This window comes from Apteryx rowi, unplaced genomic scaffold (genome assembly GCF_003343035.1).
Source record: "Apteryx rowi isolate R43461 unplaced genomic scaffold, aptRow1 scaffold_122, whole genome shotgun sequence".
NCBI classification, from domain to species: Eukaryota; Metazoa; Chordata; class Aves; order Apterygiformes; family Apterygidae; genus Apteryx; species Apteryx rowi.
Genome location: NW_020447442.1, coordinates 831621 through 851141, shown reverse-complemented (window position 1 = coordinate 851141; position 19521 = coordinate 831621). Strand labels below are relative to the sequence as shown.

The 19521-nt window shown below is 37.4% G+C and overlaps 1 protein-coding gene across 1 annotated transcript in view; it reads right to left on the bottom strand.

Annotated features, from left to right (window-relative positions):
• TTC17 (tetratricopeptide repeat domain 17) overlaps nucleotides 1-19521 on the bottom strand; it is a 63655-nt gene that overhangs the window by 19132 nt on the left and 25002 nt on the right. The window contains 4 exon segments of the mRNA XM_026091745.1: nucleotides 13200-13386; nucleotides 15725-15949; nucleotides 18222-18299; nucleotides 18849-19023. Coding sequence (XP_025947530.1) covers nucleotides 13200-13386; nucleotides 15725-15949; nucleotides 18222-18299; nucleotides 18849-19023 — 665 coding nt within the window.

Genomic DNA, 19521 nt, shown 5'->3' with positions numbered 1-19521 from the left:
AGGACGTGGCGCATTACCACTTTACACATGAGTATAAGTAACAACTCAAACTTCTTGGATCACATGAAAGCTTTGGGGACATTTATTACTTGGGTGATACTACATATTTAAAATTACAGGCAAAAATATATACGTTACAGAAATTAAATTGAAATGCAGCATATTGTCACCTATCACTTTTATAAGGCAAGGTCATTCAGTGCTTCACAGACAATGTAATTTCAAAGAACGTACAAAAATAATTTAGAATTAATGAACTTACCAGTACTTTTATTCACATAAAAYGGTTCTGGCAGAAATCTCAGTCACCAGATTTTGGGCCAAACTAACACCAGAAGAACTGTCTTGCTTTCTGCACCGTGGTGACTTCACCTCAATATCAAATCAACAGGCCAGAGTAGTGTTATGGGGAACTGCTGTCTGAAGGACCACCCCTCAAACAACATATATAAGGTGAGCTTTGACACCTTTTATGGAAATGTTAACTCTGGTGATTACACACTGCATGCCCAAATTGCCTTGATGTTTGAAGGTGGGCATGATAATTTATTTCCTAAAGATCTTGTGAACTATCAACAGCAACCACGTTATTCCAGTCACATATGAACAGATATTTGGTGACAAAATAAATTAACACTCTTTAGAATGAGACACTGGGAAAGGAAAAAATTCAAGCCATTTATTTTAATATGAGTTTAAAAGCAATAGGATTAGCAGCAACTAGAAAAGAGACCTATCTTTAGCAGCTATTGCTGTGCTGTTCACCTTCATTATAAATTATTATGGTTCTATTAATATTTTACTCTAAAACTCATGCAGTCCTTTTAATACTATTTTCCTTTGTTTTCAATCACAGAAAAATACATATTTACACTTCAGAAAACCCCCAAACACGATTGAGCTTTGACAGCAAAAACTGCAAACCAGTTATGACTGAACAGGATCATCATAAGAAAYGTTCTGGAAATGCCACAAGCTACAGCCGCTGGAACTGCAACACAGCACTATACTCCAGAAGCAGTATCAAAGTTTATTTTGCGCTTTGCACACTCAAAAGCATAAAAATATAGCTCTACAAAAAAGTATTATTTTTAGTGAAAAAACAATTAATAAAGTGACGAAGCAAGAAAGTAAAGGAATGAGAAACAGAGGTGCTTAATTACATTTATCTGTCTGTGCAATACTGCCATGTGAATGTTTAGTAGGCCAATCTTTAACAGAAGAGAAAGCCCCAAGTCTTACATGTTCTCTGCACGCTACAGGACCAGGGAAGGTACCAAGCAGAGGGGTGACCTGCATCTGCAGAAGCATGAAATTGTTAGAAGCCCTGCGACAGACTCCGGAAGCAAAAGAGCCCCTGCGGCCGTCAGCCCTGCTCTCTCAGCCAACAAGTAGCATCTTTGGTTTCAGTAAGTCGTGACTAGGCTTCATAATAGCCATACAAGTGTACCTCCAGTATCTGTTGCAGTTGTGACCTTTTGGATAATCACTAAAAATTGTACCTACTGCCCTCATAGCATCACAGCCCCTGCTCTGCAATAGTGAAGGACAGGCAGCGTAGTACTGTTTCCTCCCTGGTCAAGTGTTTCAAGTCAAGTATCAGCAATGGTATCGGTAGAGGAYGATACATGTAATGCTCAAACTTTAGACTAAGCTTTTGGCAAGTTTTCTGCCCACATGGAAACACTGTTCATTTTTCATGTTCTTCCCTTAATGTAAACCTTCCTTTGCAAAAAAAAAAAGGAAGTTACAGGACAAACATTTTCAAAAGTTTATGACAGGATGCATAGCTCACTGAAAAATAAATGCTTAAATAAACAGCACAAATAATGAAAGGTAACATCAAGTCCTTTAAAAGTTGATTTTCATAACTTCCTAGTTCTTTTCTAAATTCCTCCCCTAGATTAGCTGTCAGTGGCCCTTCTTCAGAGGTGATGAGGGGCATGCTCAAAAGTGAGTAGTTGAAAAGTGCAGGACATTACAAGCTTTGGTTTGATACAGAGCAAACACAGTAAGATGATGATTTACACTGTCTAAATTTAGACTGAAGTACACAAAATGAGGCATACCTTTTTTCTTTTTTTTCTTTCTTTTCTTTCTTTTTTTTTTTTTAACTCCAACAATGGGTTTTCAATTAAGGGGATTATACAGTAAAGTGACTGTTCTCACTTGTCGGAAAATAGTTTTAAAATCCAATTTCTAGCCAAAAGATGCATCCAAAGTGGATTAACTATAGATTTAAAGGTTATCTACTTGTCTCATTACAGCATTTCTGATCAAACCTTTTAAAACACAGATGYCACCTAATATAACCAGATTTCTTGTTCATATCAAGAGACAAATACCTCACCATGGTGTAACAGACCAGTCCCTGATGAACAGACACACAAATTCTCCTTAGGAAATATAAAGTGACAAATAAAATATGAAAAAAAAAATCAAAGAGAAAGACAAAACTATATAAATTGGAATAGAATGCAGTTTAAAAAGGACAATCAGGCAAAACCTTGGAGAATGTCCAGGGAGGGGAATCAAGGAGGCTGTCTAGCTAAAGCACCCACTCTCCTTATTCCTCACCACCCAGTACCACAGAAGCTTGGGTTTTTTACCATGCAAGCCTAGAAGCCATAACTTGCTCTGTGATGCCTGGRAATAGGGGCCAAAACATAGAAGACATCTAAATTTAAACTCTCCAACCCTGCCAGCAGATAAGAGAGACTAGAAAATGTGATTAGTGACGTCTCTTTCAGAATACTCTGGTGCTACATATAGAGTAGCAAGGTAAGCAGCACTCCAGCCTGAATTTCAATGTGTGACTCAAAAATAGCCTCTCTTTTTTTTAGTTTTAGAGAAAGAGGGAAAGCAAGCAAGAGAAACAAGCACATGGAAGTTCTAAAGACTACGAGGCTTGTCCTCAGTGACTCCTCCTATACACTTGTTTTTTTAATATGCCAGAGAAGAAAATACCTAAATATTAATTTCCTAACACTAACACTCACCTATATTGGATCACAGTAGAATATATGCTATGAAAATCTTATGGCTAATACTGGGTTCCCTGACTCTATGCAATACACTTCTGAAATCTGTTTCTGATTAAGGCATGGAATTTCTTAGTTTAATGATCACTATCATAAATGAAGGCAACAGTGCTCAGCATTTGTTTTGCTCTCCTTCTAACCTTCCTTCATCACAAGTCCCATACCTCTTCTTAAGCTAAACATTAAATATTTTGCAGTCCTGCCTGTTGGATCCTATGATGCCTACACACTCAAATTTAAAAGGGACTAAGTACAAGAGTAACCCATCCATGAGAAAGGGCATCATGTAGCTAAGCCCTAAAATAATCAACTAATCCCATGATAAGTTACTGATAGCCTTTTACTTCTCTCAACATACAGGATGGCACTGCGATGCCAAGTAATGACTGTATGTGTGCATCTTTCAACTATCACCCTGCCTGTAAAGTTTGCACATACAGTGGAGTTGAAGCAGTATTCCACAGCGACCTGATTTCATACACTTTTTATTTTAAGAAAACATTTTTGACAGCCTGTATTTATGCTTACCTGTCTATAGCACTTCTCTTTGCTAGGTTACACTGTTCAATGAGAACAGATTAATAGTCACATCTGATCCACAACACTTTATAGATTTGTTTGGGATAGATATCTATAGTCTGCTTCCTAACTGAAGATCACAGCAGATCAGAGACTGACATATTCAAACAGCAAAACAATGTCTTAACTACTCAGACATATTAGACTATGACAGCTTTTACATGCTTAGCATTTTGTCTGACATATGCAAGTCCATGAAGGAGCACAGTTATCGCTGCTGGAAAAAAGCAGACAAAACCAATCCTGGTTTTGAGGGAGTGATGAACAATAAGCAGAACTTGGATTATTCTTCTCTAGAGTCCAAGAAAGGAGCCACTGCAGAAAGCAAAAGTTGATAATAATGCCAGTCACCTTAGTTCAGGATTCAAAAGGAAAACATTTTCCTCCTATTGCTATAATACCACAAAGCTATAAAACAGTACCTGCAGAAAGACTAGGGATTTTTGGAAGAATTTTCTGTTTCCCCAAAACTGCTAGGTTCAAGAAGCATCAATTTCTTTCTCCAGGGAAACTTCAAATTGTCCCAGTTTTAGTCGCTAGTAGCCAGAAAGCATGATAGATTTAAAGCTTTGAGGACACTCACAACAGAACACAACAGAATCTCGCATGAACCAGTCAAGCAACCTTAAAAGGGAAAACAAATCAATAAAGTAGACAGATCAGGGGTAGTTAAGTGCCTGGCACTCCATGGCTCAGCATGCAGTGCTCATTTCAATCTGAGCACATGGCATTGCATGCTGATTTGAGACAATCTCAACATGACTCATTACAGGATGAGGCTACACACCACCACTTTACAAGTTCTCTAATTTAAGCCAAGTGAATATAGCTTACAAGATCTTGGCAAATTGTTAATGAGATTAAACTATGCATCATCAGTTCTCCCATTCATGGGGGCCACATGTTCCTTCTCTTCCAAATATGGTTTCAACAAGTCACCAATTCTGTCTGTGCAACTTTACTATGAAGTTGTTCATGCAATTACATCTTCCTGGGGATGTAGTTGGGAAACTACTATTTCCTGGAAAAAGGATGTTAAACTTATGCAGTTTTTTTGGCCTTTTTGAAAAGCTCCAGCTCTAAGCAGTGCACACTATTTGGGGTCAGGAAGAAATTTTAGCAACTTTGTGCATGAAATCACCACTGGCAAAAGCAGCCTCCTAAAAAGAGACAAAGACAAAGACAGTAGCAAGCGTGTCTCATTTTTTCTACCTTCCTATCACAGAAAGTGACAAAAAATATTGCAGAGAAATGTTAATATATCTGATAACTGAAGGTATCAGCTTTTGAAAGATTGATTCTGAAAGAAAACCTTTTCTCTTCCACTGTAACCCTCATGATCCTCCTCCTATTACACAAGCATGTATCCTGAAGTAACTGAATGCTCCAGCTAATATATCATGAGGAATCATTTGTAGTAGTTTCTGGCAGATAAACAATGGGAAATGCCTCATTATATTTATTCTAATACTGTATTACTTTTTCTTCCTTACACTAATAATTTTGCATTAGTAACCTTTCTCTGAACTCTCCTAGAATTCAGAGTTCCCTTCCTTAATGCTACCCCCAGTTCCTTCATTACCCCTGCAGCTGAGGCAATGCCCTTCTTCCGTTGCTTCTCTGCTAGCCTGTGGGCTTCTGACACTGGGAAAAGACAGAATGAATAAAGAACACTAAATATTGCAGGCATACAGTTCTTAACAAAGCACGACTGCTTTGTTATGCAGTAATGCATAACTTATGCTGTAATGCAAAGCAAGACTGAGGACCTGGGAGCAGTTAGGTACACTGCCATCCTGTAAATAAGCAGAATATGAGTATATAAGGTAGCAAGACAGACTTCACACGATGTAAAGAAATCATCTAATGTTAGCATCAGAACAGGCTGCAAACAAAATTTACTCCTGCCATTAGCATGCTCAACAAATACAAAAGATAATGCCATTTGAGCAACAGTTATTCTTAAAACAGCATGTTTTATCTGCTGGTTACAGAAATCTTTAAGAGGCATAACAGTTTTCCCAGAAGCCGCAGAAGCTTGGAAGCAATGTGTATAAGCAGTGGGTTGTACAACCTTTACAATGTTGATGTATAAGAGTAGCTAAAAATGTAGTGTTTAACATAGTGCTACACTCGTTGATTCTTAAATTTAAGCATCTCTAAATCTATACATCTCTACATAGCTTTCAGTAGAAAAATRCATGTAGGGTGGAAAGGGAAGACATCTTTCAAAGTGATCTTCGAATGGCTTTTCACTTTCCTATTGGGGCAAGTTTATTTGGAAGGTTCTGCACTTTCAACTGCCTTCAGCAACACAAGAGACACTAGACAGAGACTTTTCATGGAAAGATCTGATTAGCATAGCAGGCACCAAATCAAGAGTGTCATCCTGTGACAAGAATGTATGTAGTCAACTACCCCCAAGATCACAGCACAAACTCTAGGAATACCATGACTATTGCAGCAAGCTAGATGGTAGGAACTGCTTCTTCCCTCCCTGGGCTAGTAGTGCTGACACTGCAGCACAAAACTGAAAGAGCAATCAGGTCACATCATTCCCAGAGAACAGATTCTCACACACAATTTCTCTACGATCTCCAGAGGTGTCTCTGCTGCTTTCAGACACCTCCACCTCCTAGGGAGGTCTACCTCCAATAAGAGAAAAAGCAGTCCTCATTCTCTGCATCTCCTGTCTGTCTGCATTTAATAAGATGTTTTCACTCTACGTGCGAGTACAATTTAACCTCCTCATACTCCTTTGGCACTGCAGAGCCCAACACAACTTAAAGAAGGTGACCCAGATTGTGTTTGTGCAGCATCAACAGATCTTTCAGCAGGACTGACACTGCATGATCCCTGTTGCCGGGGATGCTTGAGGGAGAGAGAATCCAGCTTGATTTTCAGATCCCAGGTGAAACTTGCAGGGTGAACAGTAGAGGGAGCAAAAATAATCAACTGAATACGTCACTTAGAATGACAACAGTGATTTTAGAGTTGCTACTGTTTAAGACAGAACCCACTTTATCCATGCTACTATCAGGTTATTAGATGACAACACGCAAAGCTTTGCCGTGACATGTTTCTGAGAGCTTTGACAAGCAGTTCACATGCTTGATACAATTCTGCTTGTTTAAAAATCCTGCTCTGGTTCACTATATCTTTTGTACAGCTTAGCTTTCCTGTAAAGCAAAGAAGAGAGAGAGGAAAAACTAACAAAAATGAATGGTCACAAACCCAATCCCTTTCATGAACGTACTCACAAATAAATAACAGCGCCAACATTCCTGATAGTCTAAGCAAGACTCGTGAGTGCTCTAGAATTCTGTCTTTACTTGAAAAGCAAGTCAAAGGAAGAAAAAGCTTAATTTTAAACATGTAGTGCTGTTCAGTTCAGAATCTCATGCAATTGATACAGATTCTGGCCTTTTGCTCCAACTAAAACAAGATTAAACTCTGAGCTAACCTCAACAGCCTCCATCCAAGAGTAAACATCCCCTCTTTCCACCCATTAACACTGTAAATGATGAGCATTCCTTAGATACGGCACCTTGAGAAGGAGGAAACTAAAATGTTAGTATGATAAAAGTGCCTAGAAGGACCTTATGCTATAGCAAATGGAAACCACATTTAGCAGCCTCTCACCAGAGACTATGCAATCAGTCATAGCTTGTAGGGATCACCGAGTAAGTGAAACATGCTTAATGTAATGAGCCCAAGTATTTCATATCTCTGTTTTAACACACATTGTAAAGAAAACATATGTTTGTTTTGGTGTATGTGGTGCTTTTGGTTAGCTATATGAAACCAGAAGAGATTGCAGCTATTAAGTTAAGCATCAGAGGTTTAACTGTGATGTTGATTTATGCAATTCATTTAATCTGTCCTTAAGCTTACTATCAGAGTTACAAGCACAGATTCTCTTTTCGGGTCAAACTCTCCTTTTCAGGTCAATTTTCTTAAAAGTCTAAGCTTACTAACTTTGTAAAAATTTAAGTGATGGGGGATGACAAAAGAAAATGCAGTCACTTCAGAGATCATATACCATTTTCCCATGTTTTATTTTAAGAGGACATAGATGAAAAACTAAGACTTGATTTCATACGTATATGGTATATTTGTACCACAAGAGGGCACTAAAAGCATTCTTAAAGTCAATCATTAAACTATATATACACATAGCAGAACAAAGTCACAATGTAAAGAAATATGCGCTGCTTTTGCAAACATGCATACTCACTATATAAAAGTGTTCAGAGATTTGGTGGTATGAACATACATTCGTAATGTACTCACACTGCCTCTACTTGCAACAGAGCAGCACAAGTTTTTCTGTAAAAGCACTATTCTGCCCAGTAACAAAAGGCAGTGAGATGAAAGATACTCAAAGCTTAAAACATGTTATGTTTCGTGTTTTGAATACCACCAGTCAATTAATTGAAGCTTGACATTTTGAATTTTCATCTTGTCTATAAGAATATGAAGGACATGAGCTCAAAGAATTAGAATTACTAGCCAGAGGGAGAGGCTTACAGTTGGAGAAAAATATTTTGGATACAAGTGAGTTCTGCATGTCCAAGCAGCAATTTCATTTACACACAGATAAGGAAAGGTCCTATGCAACAGCAGTTAACAAATTGGCACATTCCAGCAGTCAGCTGACCAGCAATCACTAAACATGTCTACTATACTGTAATTTCTTTAAATGGCAAAGAGTGCTTCACAATATCTGCATGTTCAGGTCAGCCAAAGTGCCACGGGAACAACCCTTTAGGCACTAGTTGAATATTCCTCTCCAAAGTGAACTACATGATAAAAGCCACTGACAATTATTTATGTCATAAAAATGTACAATACCAATCCTGGCAAGGTATCATTTCAATAGCAGATGAAAGTTCTGCTAGCTTTCTCTGCTGGCTTCATGAGCAGCATAAAGCCAAAGTATTTCATTTCTGCAGCTCTGAGAGTTGACCGTATTTTTCCCGTTAATTTTAACCCTGTTACATAAGGTCTCTTTACTCCTATTACTTGTGCATCAGATAAGGCTGCTTAGATATCTGTCAGGCAACATGCAGCTTCTGCTACTTAACGTGCTTCAGAAACTCACTTGTCAGCAGTATTATTATAGCTGATCGTTCAATAGCAACATATTTATCACTATTGCCAAATCACCTCTGCAAGGACCAACACAGGATTTTCCCACAGCAACAAAGTCTTCTGACTGTTTTCCCAGTTATTTGTGAATAAGGCACTTACAGTCTGTTCATGCAAGGTATGGATGCATACCTAGTACCACAGCACTGTCACTGTTGTAGCTATATTAACTACAGCTGATTGAATTCCTGCAGTTGCCTTAAAATGCATTTCATATGTGATAAAGTTTTATTTAATAGTTTTTGCACCTTCCAGGTAAAACAAACAAACCTTTTACCTTCCAGGTAAAAACAAACAAACAAAAAAACCCACAAAACCCCCCACAACACCACCAAAACCCTTTGCAGATTTAGAAATTCTTTTACAATGAAAACAAGCTTTTCTATAAATCTTAAGACAGGAGCCAACTATTCATCAGTAGAAGTTAAATAATAAAGCATAGGTCTGAGGTTTCTAATTCCTCTTCTCATGTGCATGAATACTTGATATGTATTTCAAATCCATATTTAAAATATTAATCTTTATCTGAAACAGCCAAGACTAGGACCGAGACAGCTTTCTCAAACAAGGAAGTGAGCCAAGTTGAGACCATGTATGGAAAAGGAGCTCAGAGTTCATGGGAAGACACTGAGAGGCACCTCTTCAGAGACCACTAGGGACCAGAGACCCCCATGGAAGCCGCTGGAGACTCAGACTGCATGCATAATGACTATGTAAAGTATGATAATTAGTTCCAGGAAACAGAATGAATATGTATAATCATTCCAAAAAATCTAATGCATATGTATGTAACAGAGCAATATAAGCTTTTGCTAATGCAACATTTGCGAAATGCAATGTGCATGTTGGGTGGAGCTATCCTCCATGCACCTGGCGCTGTAATAAAGAGAATGCCTGCTTCTTAATGCTACATTGGTGTTAAGGAGTTTTTCCTCCTGATTTTGGTGACATAGGTAGTTAGAAAAGAAGGACCAGGAAGCAGTATAGGAAGGTATAAGCAAGCATCCAGCAAGTCAGCATTAGTGTAGCATTAGTGTAGTATTAGTGTAGTAGTGTAGCATCCTTCCAAAGTCCCGTACCAACAGCAAATGTCCCAACGAGCTTCAGAAAATTCCTGTTTCACCTATCTGAAATGTTCATGAGATGCATGCTGTAATCAAGAGTCAGACTATAACCATAAACTCAAATTTTTGATCCCACATCCCATTCAATACACCACGCTAGCGTATAAAGACCACTGCCCATTTGTTCCATCCTGCTAATGACGCCTGGTAACAAAACAAGAAAGTTCAGCTGTCTTGCTAGTTGGGTCAGTTCACAAGAAGTGACAGGCAGAGCCGAGACACAAACACCACATGCGCACACAAGCTGAAGCACAGGCAGCCCCACTACTGCTACTTTCAGAAACACATTAAACAAGAGACCAGATTTGAATTTCCAAGTTCTAGGTTGATTTCTCAGCACATCAGGTACTACTAGATGGCTCTTTTTTAGCTCTGGCACATCTCCAATAATAATGATGTGCCATCAGGTGCATAACAGCAAGAGGACAAAGCAAGTTCAGTATCAGATGTCCCAAGCAGCAACACATGTTTCGAAAGGCTGTGAAAGGATCTCCTGAAGGAATAATCCCATGATACTGAAATGGTCAAGTATACATTTGATCCAAGTATTTCCAAATGTGCTGCATTAGCTCTATACCTCAACTCCAATTCAGAAAGATGTATGGAAGTATCATTCTGTTTGGATGCTGTCATAAAAATGTGAATTTCAGTTTGTCATGGAGTCAACCAGCAGCGATTATGTTTTTTTTTTTTTAATGAATTTTGTAAATCTACATGATATCAATATTGTAACAAATGCTATAAGGTCAACAGGTAATGTTGAATATTAGCATCTAAATAGAGTCTGTATTTTTTTTAGCTCTACATAGCAGTTAAATAATTATATATACTAATAATATTCTTGGCAAAGGCTTTGTAGTAAGTATGTAAGGTCAAAATTAAAAGTTACAATCACTTTTCCATTGTTTATTTTGGACTGAAGGATGCACAACAGACTCAACCTAACTTTTGGATAGCCTATGAAGTTTCCTCTTGAGCCAGTTGAAGTTTACAGTGGAGAAATTATTTCCTCAAAACTTATGAAAACAAGATAAGTAAGTCTGCCTTTCCATTTTTGAACTCTGAACTTTGATTTAAAGCACAAATCCTCATCAGAGTTGAATTAACCAGCATGTTTATTTTACACTCTGAAAAAGAAAGCACAAAGAACATTTACACCACTTGTCAGACTCATACTTTCAGGTTTCTTGCACTCAGACAAAAGACAACCTAAAGAATATTACAGATAGAAATGGAAAAGAAGAATATTAAGACTGGAAGAGTCTTAGAAAAAGGCAACAACATGTATATGGTAAAAATACCTAAACATTGGAGTTCCGACATTTAATGAGCAAATTAATACACTATGGTACTCAGCTTTTTGGATTACAGGCTTTATAGATTCCTAAAAAATGAAACAAAACCAAAACCCCCAACTAGATGAATATATTCATACTCACTTTAACCTGTGACCAAGCTAGCAAAAAGGGAAAGATAACACTTTTCATATGCACTTTTGACAAGGATTCCTCCTCACACTGAAGAATCACAAACTTACAACATAGCGTATGTAATAATAGTAACAGTCCTTAAAATTAAAATCCCAGATCAGGAATCAGTACAAACAGCAGCCAAGAATCAGCCACCAAACTACAGCAATACGATTTTAGGTATTATGATGAGTTTGAGGGGAGAGAGAGAAAAAAAAGCCACACACAAAAAAGAAAAAAACAACGCAAGAGATTGTTTTGTGGTTGAAATACAGACATTATTAGCATCTCAGTCTGTGAATATACCTTTAAATTATCCTTTCCACCGCATTTCAAAATACAGTTGCTATCATTGAAGTTTGACTGGAAAAATTTTAACCTTGTGAGTAACAGCCATTTTTGAAGAAGATCCTAGTAAAAACTACACACTGAAATTTTTCTCTAGTACAGCAAAAAAAMCCCCTTGCAATGAAATGTTGAAGTACCACTCCTTCTTGGGGTATCTGTTGGGATGTTTAAGGGAAGGACAGTCCTGTATTAAAAGTTTCAATGAAAGGAACCAGTGTAAAAGTTGGTATTATAGAAGTCAGTGAGACACTCAACATTTTTGTTCTAGCACCACTTGCTACAATAYTTTTAGCCAAACAGTACTCATTTCTCCGCACAACTGATGTGCTGTCAATCAGAGCAAAAACACATAAGGACTTGGGAAATCATATTATTCTAATGGCACAATCATGAAATATCGCCTACATTGGTGTGACACCTGCAATATATCAAGAGATATGACGGCCTCTGGTCTATACTTAGGATGCGTAATTCCAAATAGTAGATGAGAGAGAAGGTTTTTCCACGTTTTTCCACTGGAAGTAGAATTCAAAAAATCCTTCAGAGAAAGTCCTAGTAATACTAAAAAAATCAAAAGCACTTCTCATGTAAGGTTTTCATTTAAAAATAAAACAAAAATTAAATAGAAATATCCCTTGGTGACAGTTTGATAAAAAAGTGGAAAAGTGACTACCAAATATATTCATAAATGTTCAAGATTGCTCAGGAGCAGCATATTAGCCATATGCAAGTACAGATAAGTTGAAATGTTCAGTGGGATCCAGGGAAACAAAAGAAATTGTCTCAAAAAACTGTTTGTTTTTTATTCAAGTAGCCACCAAGGGCTACAAAATGATATATCCTAAATAATTTTAAATATTTTAGCTGGGAGAGGATGAGAGCAAAGTCATTTTCCTTATAGACTTTTAGAGAGTTAAGAGCAGTGACCACAGACCCCATATAAACAAAACAGTGTTGACACAATATAGTCTATTGCATAAAGACTGAGCACACACACACAAAAAAAAGCATTGAAATCACTGAAAGAATAAGAAATAAAACTACAGCTGATCTTTACCAAATTCTTCAGCTTTAAGAAAACAAACGCCTCCATTTGTGAAATTTGAAGGGAAGCATACAGGGGCTGGTGAGTAGCCCAGCAGTAGCAGCCGTGCACTTCCATAAAATACCAAACCCATCAGTTCTCATTTACCAGTAAGAGATATGGGTGAGGCCGTTCAGGTATTACAGACACACTCAGAAAGTAAGCTGCACTCAGTGGCAGCCCTCCAATCATTCAGAAGTTGTCCTCAAGCATTTCTTAACAGACCATAACTTCCCCCTTACGAGGGGGATTGCCTCAACCTTGGTCTTTATAGGGAGAAAGCACTATAAAGCCAGAGGGAGGATCCTTGGAAGACAAGCACAGTAATCATGAATTTCAGGTGCAATACTGAAGGCAAAGGGACATTATTTCACTTGAGGTCTGTCTCTCAGCTGTTGCTTACCACTGCATACAGAAGAGGTGATGTTGTACAGAAAAGGGTAAAACTGCAAACAGCGGATCAACTTCAGGCTGCTTTCACACTCCAGACACTTCGTAGTCAAATCCAGCGCATGTCTGAAGGCCTGCAGGGCTCCGCTAATGTTGTTCAGAGCCAGATATGCATTTCCTAGGCTCAAAAAAGTCAGAGGCTACAAAGAGAAAAGCAACACTCCTCAGCACAAGTATGTTCACAGTTTGAAACTGAAATGGAAAAAACCCTGCCAACCCACACACTCCCAGACCTGGCTGGAAGGAATTTAGAGAGCTTTTTTGATATGGCCTACCTGTTCCTCGAATGGAGGACTAACAGCTTGATGCTCTGATGCTAAAGGAAAGCTGTTTTGACACAAGGGTTATGTTTAGGATTCCAACTTTCTAAGATGAAAAACATCGCTTATATACATATGCCCAGAGATGAAGATTAAATACTTATTTATAACCCATCATGAACATAATGCTCACTGCACAGAGTAGTGAAGAACTAAAATGAAATGTTTAAGGATATTTTTAGTAAGATTGAAAATCAGCAAAAAATGTAAAAGTAGTATTAGCTTTCTGGCAGTAGAGATGCACTGAATTTGTCAACGATGTTCAGGATTTACTCTACCAGAACCAGGTTACTCAAAATGCCAATTTCACACTAAATTAGGGGTGTATATTTAAGGCTTATTTTCAGTTCTTTAAAATGTAATATTTTTGTCCACTGCTTTTGGCTAGTTTCCCCAAAATATTAAAAAGCTTTTTTAAAGAACAGATTTTAAACACCTTTTTCTTTGGGTAGAATTTAATCAGCAGTTTTATACTGGTACACAGCAAAGAATTACATTTTGTTTTCAAAACAGCCTTTCATTTATACAAAGAAATTTGCTGCATTTAACAATATAATGCTAGAATAGTGACTATAATAATGTAATTCAGCAGCCATTTTTTCCACTGAAAGAATTTTACATTCATCATCTGAAAGTCTGGAGACCAATTAATAGCTTAAGATTTTTCAGACTGATCTTAGCCTGTATTAAACATCATTCAGAAAAAGGTGCAAGCTGAGCAACTGCATGATGCCACAAAATTCACCAAATAGTAACTTCTTGTTTAAAAGGCTGCTGAATTCAGTCTGATATTACATTTAACCTTGATCAGCAGGTTTTATTTCCTTCTCATGATCTATATTCTGTTGTTTTGTTTTTTTTAAAAAGCTTTTGCTATTATAGCACATACTTCATTATCTGTAGCTGTAATTCTGTCTGATTTGTATTTACTTTCCATTACATTGCAGGAAATTCCATTTAAGCACAAATTCTCCTGCCAGATTTTTTGATACAATTGGTATTACAGGACTGGGAATGCCTGGACAAAACAGGAGCAGGCATTATTGTAACGAGGTAGGATTTGCCAATACTTTTAAAGAAAAATCCTGCTCATGCAGTCTGGTCCTAAGGATCCCAAGGAAGCCTCCAATTCTGTGCTTTCAAGTTTTCTTCTTAAGGCACATCATACAAGAACAGTTCTTTCTATAGTTCCTTTTTGTACCTGCAACCCAAACTGGCTAGATTCCTTTCCAACAACTGCAAAATTGCTCCTGGATGTTAAATTACAAAAAGCTAATTCTGTTCTTTGGTTGTTTTAGTGCTAGATGATTGGTGCCCTGGCAGTTTTAAGCCCTCTGTTTATTTAACCACAGAGGTACAAGTACAGACAAAAAGTCATTTCAGTTAAACTTTCTGAAGTGTCTTGTATGTAAGACCAAAATTACCTGCCAGAGAAAGGGTGCTGTGATATGGATATCTGTACCCCCAGCTAACTTCAGGTTCCATCGTATTTTATTCCACCCTTCCTTTCCTTTTCACAATTGTTTTGCCCAGTCCCATAATTTATATAGCTTATATAGCTACTTTCTACATGAGATAGGCAGCAATCTGCAAAATGTTTATATTTTTGTCATTCAGGGGAAAAAACAAAACAAAACACAACCTGTTTTGAATCTATGATTGGAAGTAAATTTCATCAACACATCTAGAAGACAGCTCTTCTGGATATGTAGATGAAATCTAGGGACAAATAAAACAGTACAGAAATAATCCAAGTGGCACAAAAAGATGCCTATGAAGCCAAAGACCTTACTGACACATGTGCTACTTAAAAAAAAAGTTTTAAAAAGCCAGCTGGAATGCTGACATCACTATGGGTCTCTGTGTTAAATGACAATACCACCACAATATCATATTTGGAGTCCTTGGAGCCACTTGTTGATATACTGGCTTTGGGAGGCAAAAGTCTGTCATCTATTTTAGAAGCACTTATGTTGCAGTTTATTTTCTCAGCAACCAGCATTGCTCAATTAGCTCCAGAATTTAAGTGAAAATTACCATCCATTCCAAACCACAAACTGGAAGCTGAACTGCATGCACAAGTAACATGCAGTTAGGAACTAATGAAGTAAAGGAAAGGACATTCACTACTGAACAAATACAAAAAATAGCTTCTTACCTCAGAGGTATTGATGGCCAAAGCCTTTAGCAGGAGCCTGCTGGCATCCAAATGAAGACCGTAATGAATCAAGAGGTTAGCAAGATTGACTAGAGGGATATCCTGATATTCACGTGGAGCCAAATTAAATGCTTTTTTCAAACAGGCGATAGCAAAGGTGCTATTTCCAACTGCACGCCAATACAATCCAGCTTCATTAAGCACAAGCCATAGTGGATCTTCTGGCTATAAGAGAGTTGGGGAAAAGGATGAAAACACACACAAAGAGGTGTCTCAGGAAGACATGAATGCTCATCTCTTTGGTTTANAAGGCATCTGCATACTATCTTATTAACTAGACATTAATTACCTTTGACTGCTAGTAGATTGCTTCATCTACCCTATCTGGGCAAAATTCAAACTAATGCAACTTACTATCTGATCTGTAATTTAGTAGGAGTTGCTGCTCACACACTTTACTCACGACTGCCTTTTATCATGACCACAAAATCCCTTAAAATACGCAAGTGATAATGGTTGGCTGGCTTCGGGAAGCAACATCTGCTAGTCGCTTCAGGCTTAAAAGTATAGCAATACAGATCTGTGCAAAAAATGTTGCCAATTTGAAGGTCAGTCAGTTTTTAATAGTAGTTAGATATGCTTCTAGGTCCTATAGCCAACATCAAGATTCCCTGTCAATTTAAGGTTTCAGAATTGCTTTTTTCTTACATTTAGTTTTCTAGTTATTTGTCTTATGGATAGATTACACATGGTAACATGTACTAGGTGCTGTTTAAAGAATATAAAATAGCAAGCAGCAAATGAGGGCACATGGAAAATGAAGAAACAGTCATATAAACTTTGAATATTCCTAACTTCTCTTTGACCTATAAAAGAGCAAGCACACACTCATTCTAGAGAGGAAATAGTAAAATTTCAAAATACTGACAGAGCTATGTAAAACATCCTCTTTCAGACGGAGCAGTTTGAAACAGTTTAAAAATACTTATGTTTCAGATGTCAATATTCTCAGCATCCCATGTTACCCAATTATATCAGGAGTTTAAAGTATATAAGCAACAACTGAAATTAATGTCCATTCCAACCTCCATGTCTGAAGCCCAATTGCATGCATGACTAAGAAACATGCAGCTAGGTTTAAAGAAGCTAGAGAAACAAGAAAGTTTACAGTAGTGTTGCATTAACAAGATACAGCTATTGTTCCAGTAACGCTGTTGAAAAAGTTAATGGGTACAATGACTTTCTTCAGTATTTTAAAAACAAGCTTACATAGAATAGTTTTACCTATACTTCAAGATGCACTGGAAGATATCACTAGGCTATACTACCTTTTTGTTTGGAGTATCTTACATAACAATCTATAATTGTAAGAATATTTAACACCTCAGTTCTGCAATGCACATACATAACATTACTCGCATGTTATCCATACTGAACTCCTCACTGAATTGCTCTCCATACACAGGTCTCCAAATGTATTCTTAAACTAAATTCTTGGCAAACTATTAACACTTTGTCTTCTTTCAAGACAAAAATGTTAACTGTGGCACTCCCACTCTAGAAAGTTCATCATTTGCAGAACAGGCATGACTTAACAGTATTCTTACACCAGCATCTAAATGACCAAGAAGTTAAGACTTTTAGCATGAAGGCAACAGAATACTATAGTTAAAATACCTGTGCACTGCAACAGTACAACATTAGATATCTATAGGATTGTTCTGAACAGCATAATAACAGGAATTAACTCCTACTATTAATTTTTCTTCTTCTGGGTAAGACAGATGCACATAGTAAATGGTACTGTTTTTAGACTAAAAACAATACATACATACACTGCCTTGACACAAGTTGTACAAGAGAGTTAATTTGAGAAACCTCAGCTTGACACGTCAAAAAGAGTCAACCTCTATCTCAATGCTTCCTGTCATTTGTCTTGGGCTGACACTGCGAGGCCCCACGCAAGATGGAGGTGGCATTCTGCAGGGTGTTACAGAGATGTACGCTCTTTGCCCCAGAGTGCTAATTATCCTGACAGAGAAGATTGACAGAGGGTTGGTTTCTTTTTTTCTTTTCTTTTTTTTTTGGGGGGGGGGGGGGGGGAGTAGGAAGAGCAAAAGGAAGGCATGCAGGGAGAGGTGAAACATGGAAGAAAATTAAGAAACACAGAACACTGAAGTAGTTCCAAGCTATTCTGCTCAGTTAAGCAAATGGCTGTCAGGATTAGCTAATACATTGCTGCTCACAATGTCCTGCAGTCACAGTAAAAACACATAAATAACTACAGGGCTGTTTGGCCTACACTGAGCTAACTGAAAAGGATGCTTCTCTGYGTGTTTGTGCTTTTTGGTCAACCTAGATTATCAAGTTAGTTTCACCTCAGTTACAGCTACCAAGTAAGCTTATGTCTTGCACATCACTGACTGACTTCAGAAGTGTAGAAACCAGTTTCAAATACAAATTCTCCATTTACCGGATGCTACAATTTCTGACATACCTTTCTGATGGCATGATTGAGAAATGCTCCTATCTTCTCTTGTGTAATAGTTTGATTGTTGATACGAGAATGCAAGATCTGGACAACAAAGATTAAAAAAAGAAATTTTATAGCATATACCTATATGAGTCACCCAAGTCTCATTTCCCCAAGTCTTCCCTTTGGTAGAAAACCTAAAAAGCTTGTTCTAAATAGATGAAGTGAAGAGGTAACTATTAAAGCAGCCAATCTACAGAAAGCAACATGAAGGACTAATTTCAGCCTAAAGTTACCAGCCTTAGGGAATACAATAGTTACTGGAAATCCCAAGATGTATTGTGTCAAATGATAGTTAGATGTTTTAGAAGAAAGTAATTCTCATAGTAACTTAAATTTCTTATTCTGTGTGCTTTTCATCAGCATTTAAGAGAGATCAGACAATAGTTTTATGCTGGTTGACAAGCTCTCCCTTTCTCCAGAGGTGTTAAAAAGCATTTGCTTCCCTTCTTTGGGGATCAACTGATCAACTTGTGATACCAAGTCATCTTTTAAATACCAGTATTTTTCAAATCATGAGCAAGATTTCTAAGGTAGTAAAAAGGAGAAATTTAAAACAGAAGAGAACCAATGAGAAACAGTGTCTCTTACTTGTCTTGCCTGATCATCTGGCATCTTAAATTTCAAATCTAGATTACTGTCAAGTTCTTTGACCAGTAGGTATAGAGATTCATTGTTACGAGCATCAGTAATGGAGGAACAGTCTGGTGGCTGGGTTTCTCCATGCACAACAGCTTCTCCTGGGATACTCAGGATTGAATGGATTCTAGCAATAAGGAGAGTCAAGACAAACCAATATCACATGCTGCACGTCACTGATATTTAAACATAAGAATCAGCTACATATCAACTGACAAATCTCACACTGTGGACTCCCATGAGACATAAGCTGGAAACCAAGACAGTTCAAAGACCACCCTTCCCTCAAAAGGCATTAACAGATAAGGTTTTTACTTTCTATTTTTAAGCACACAATATCTGTAAATAAAGGTCAATTCAACAGAGATAAGACATAGCAGGCTCTTATATTATGTTAATAGGGATTGTATAATGTTTAGGATTAAATGGATAAGTGAAAAAAAAAAAGCAAAAAGAGTAACTACTCTAAACTAAAATTTTAAGAACATAAGTAGACAAATTATTCGGGAAGAAAATCCTATTCGAGTTGAAAGCTGTTTTTTCTAAGGAAGTTTCAGGACATTTGCAGATGGGAACCTTTGCTTTAACACATGTTCATTACTAGAGTTATACTGACCAGGAGAAG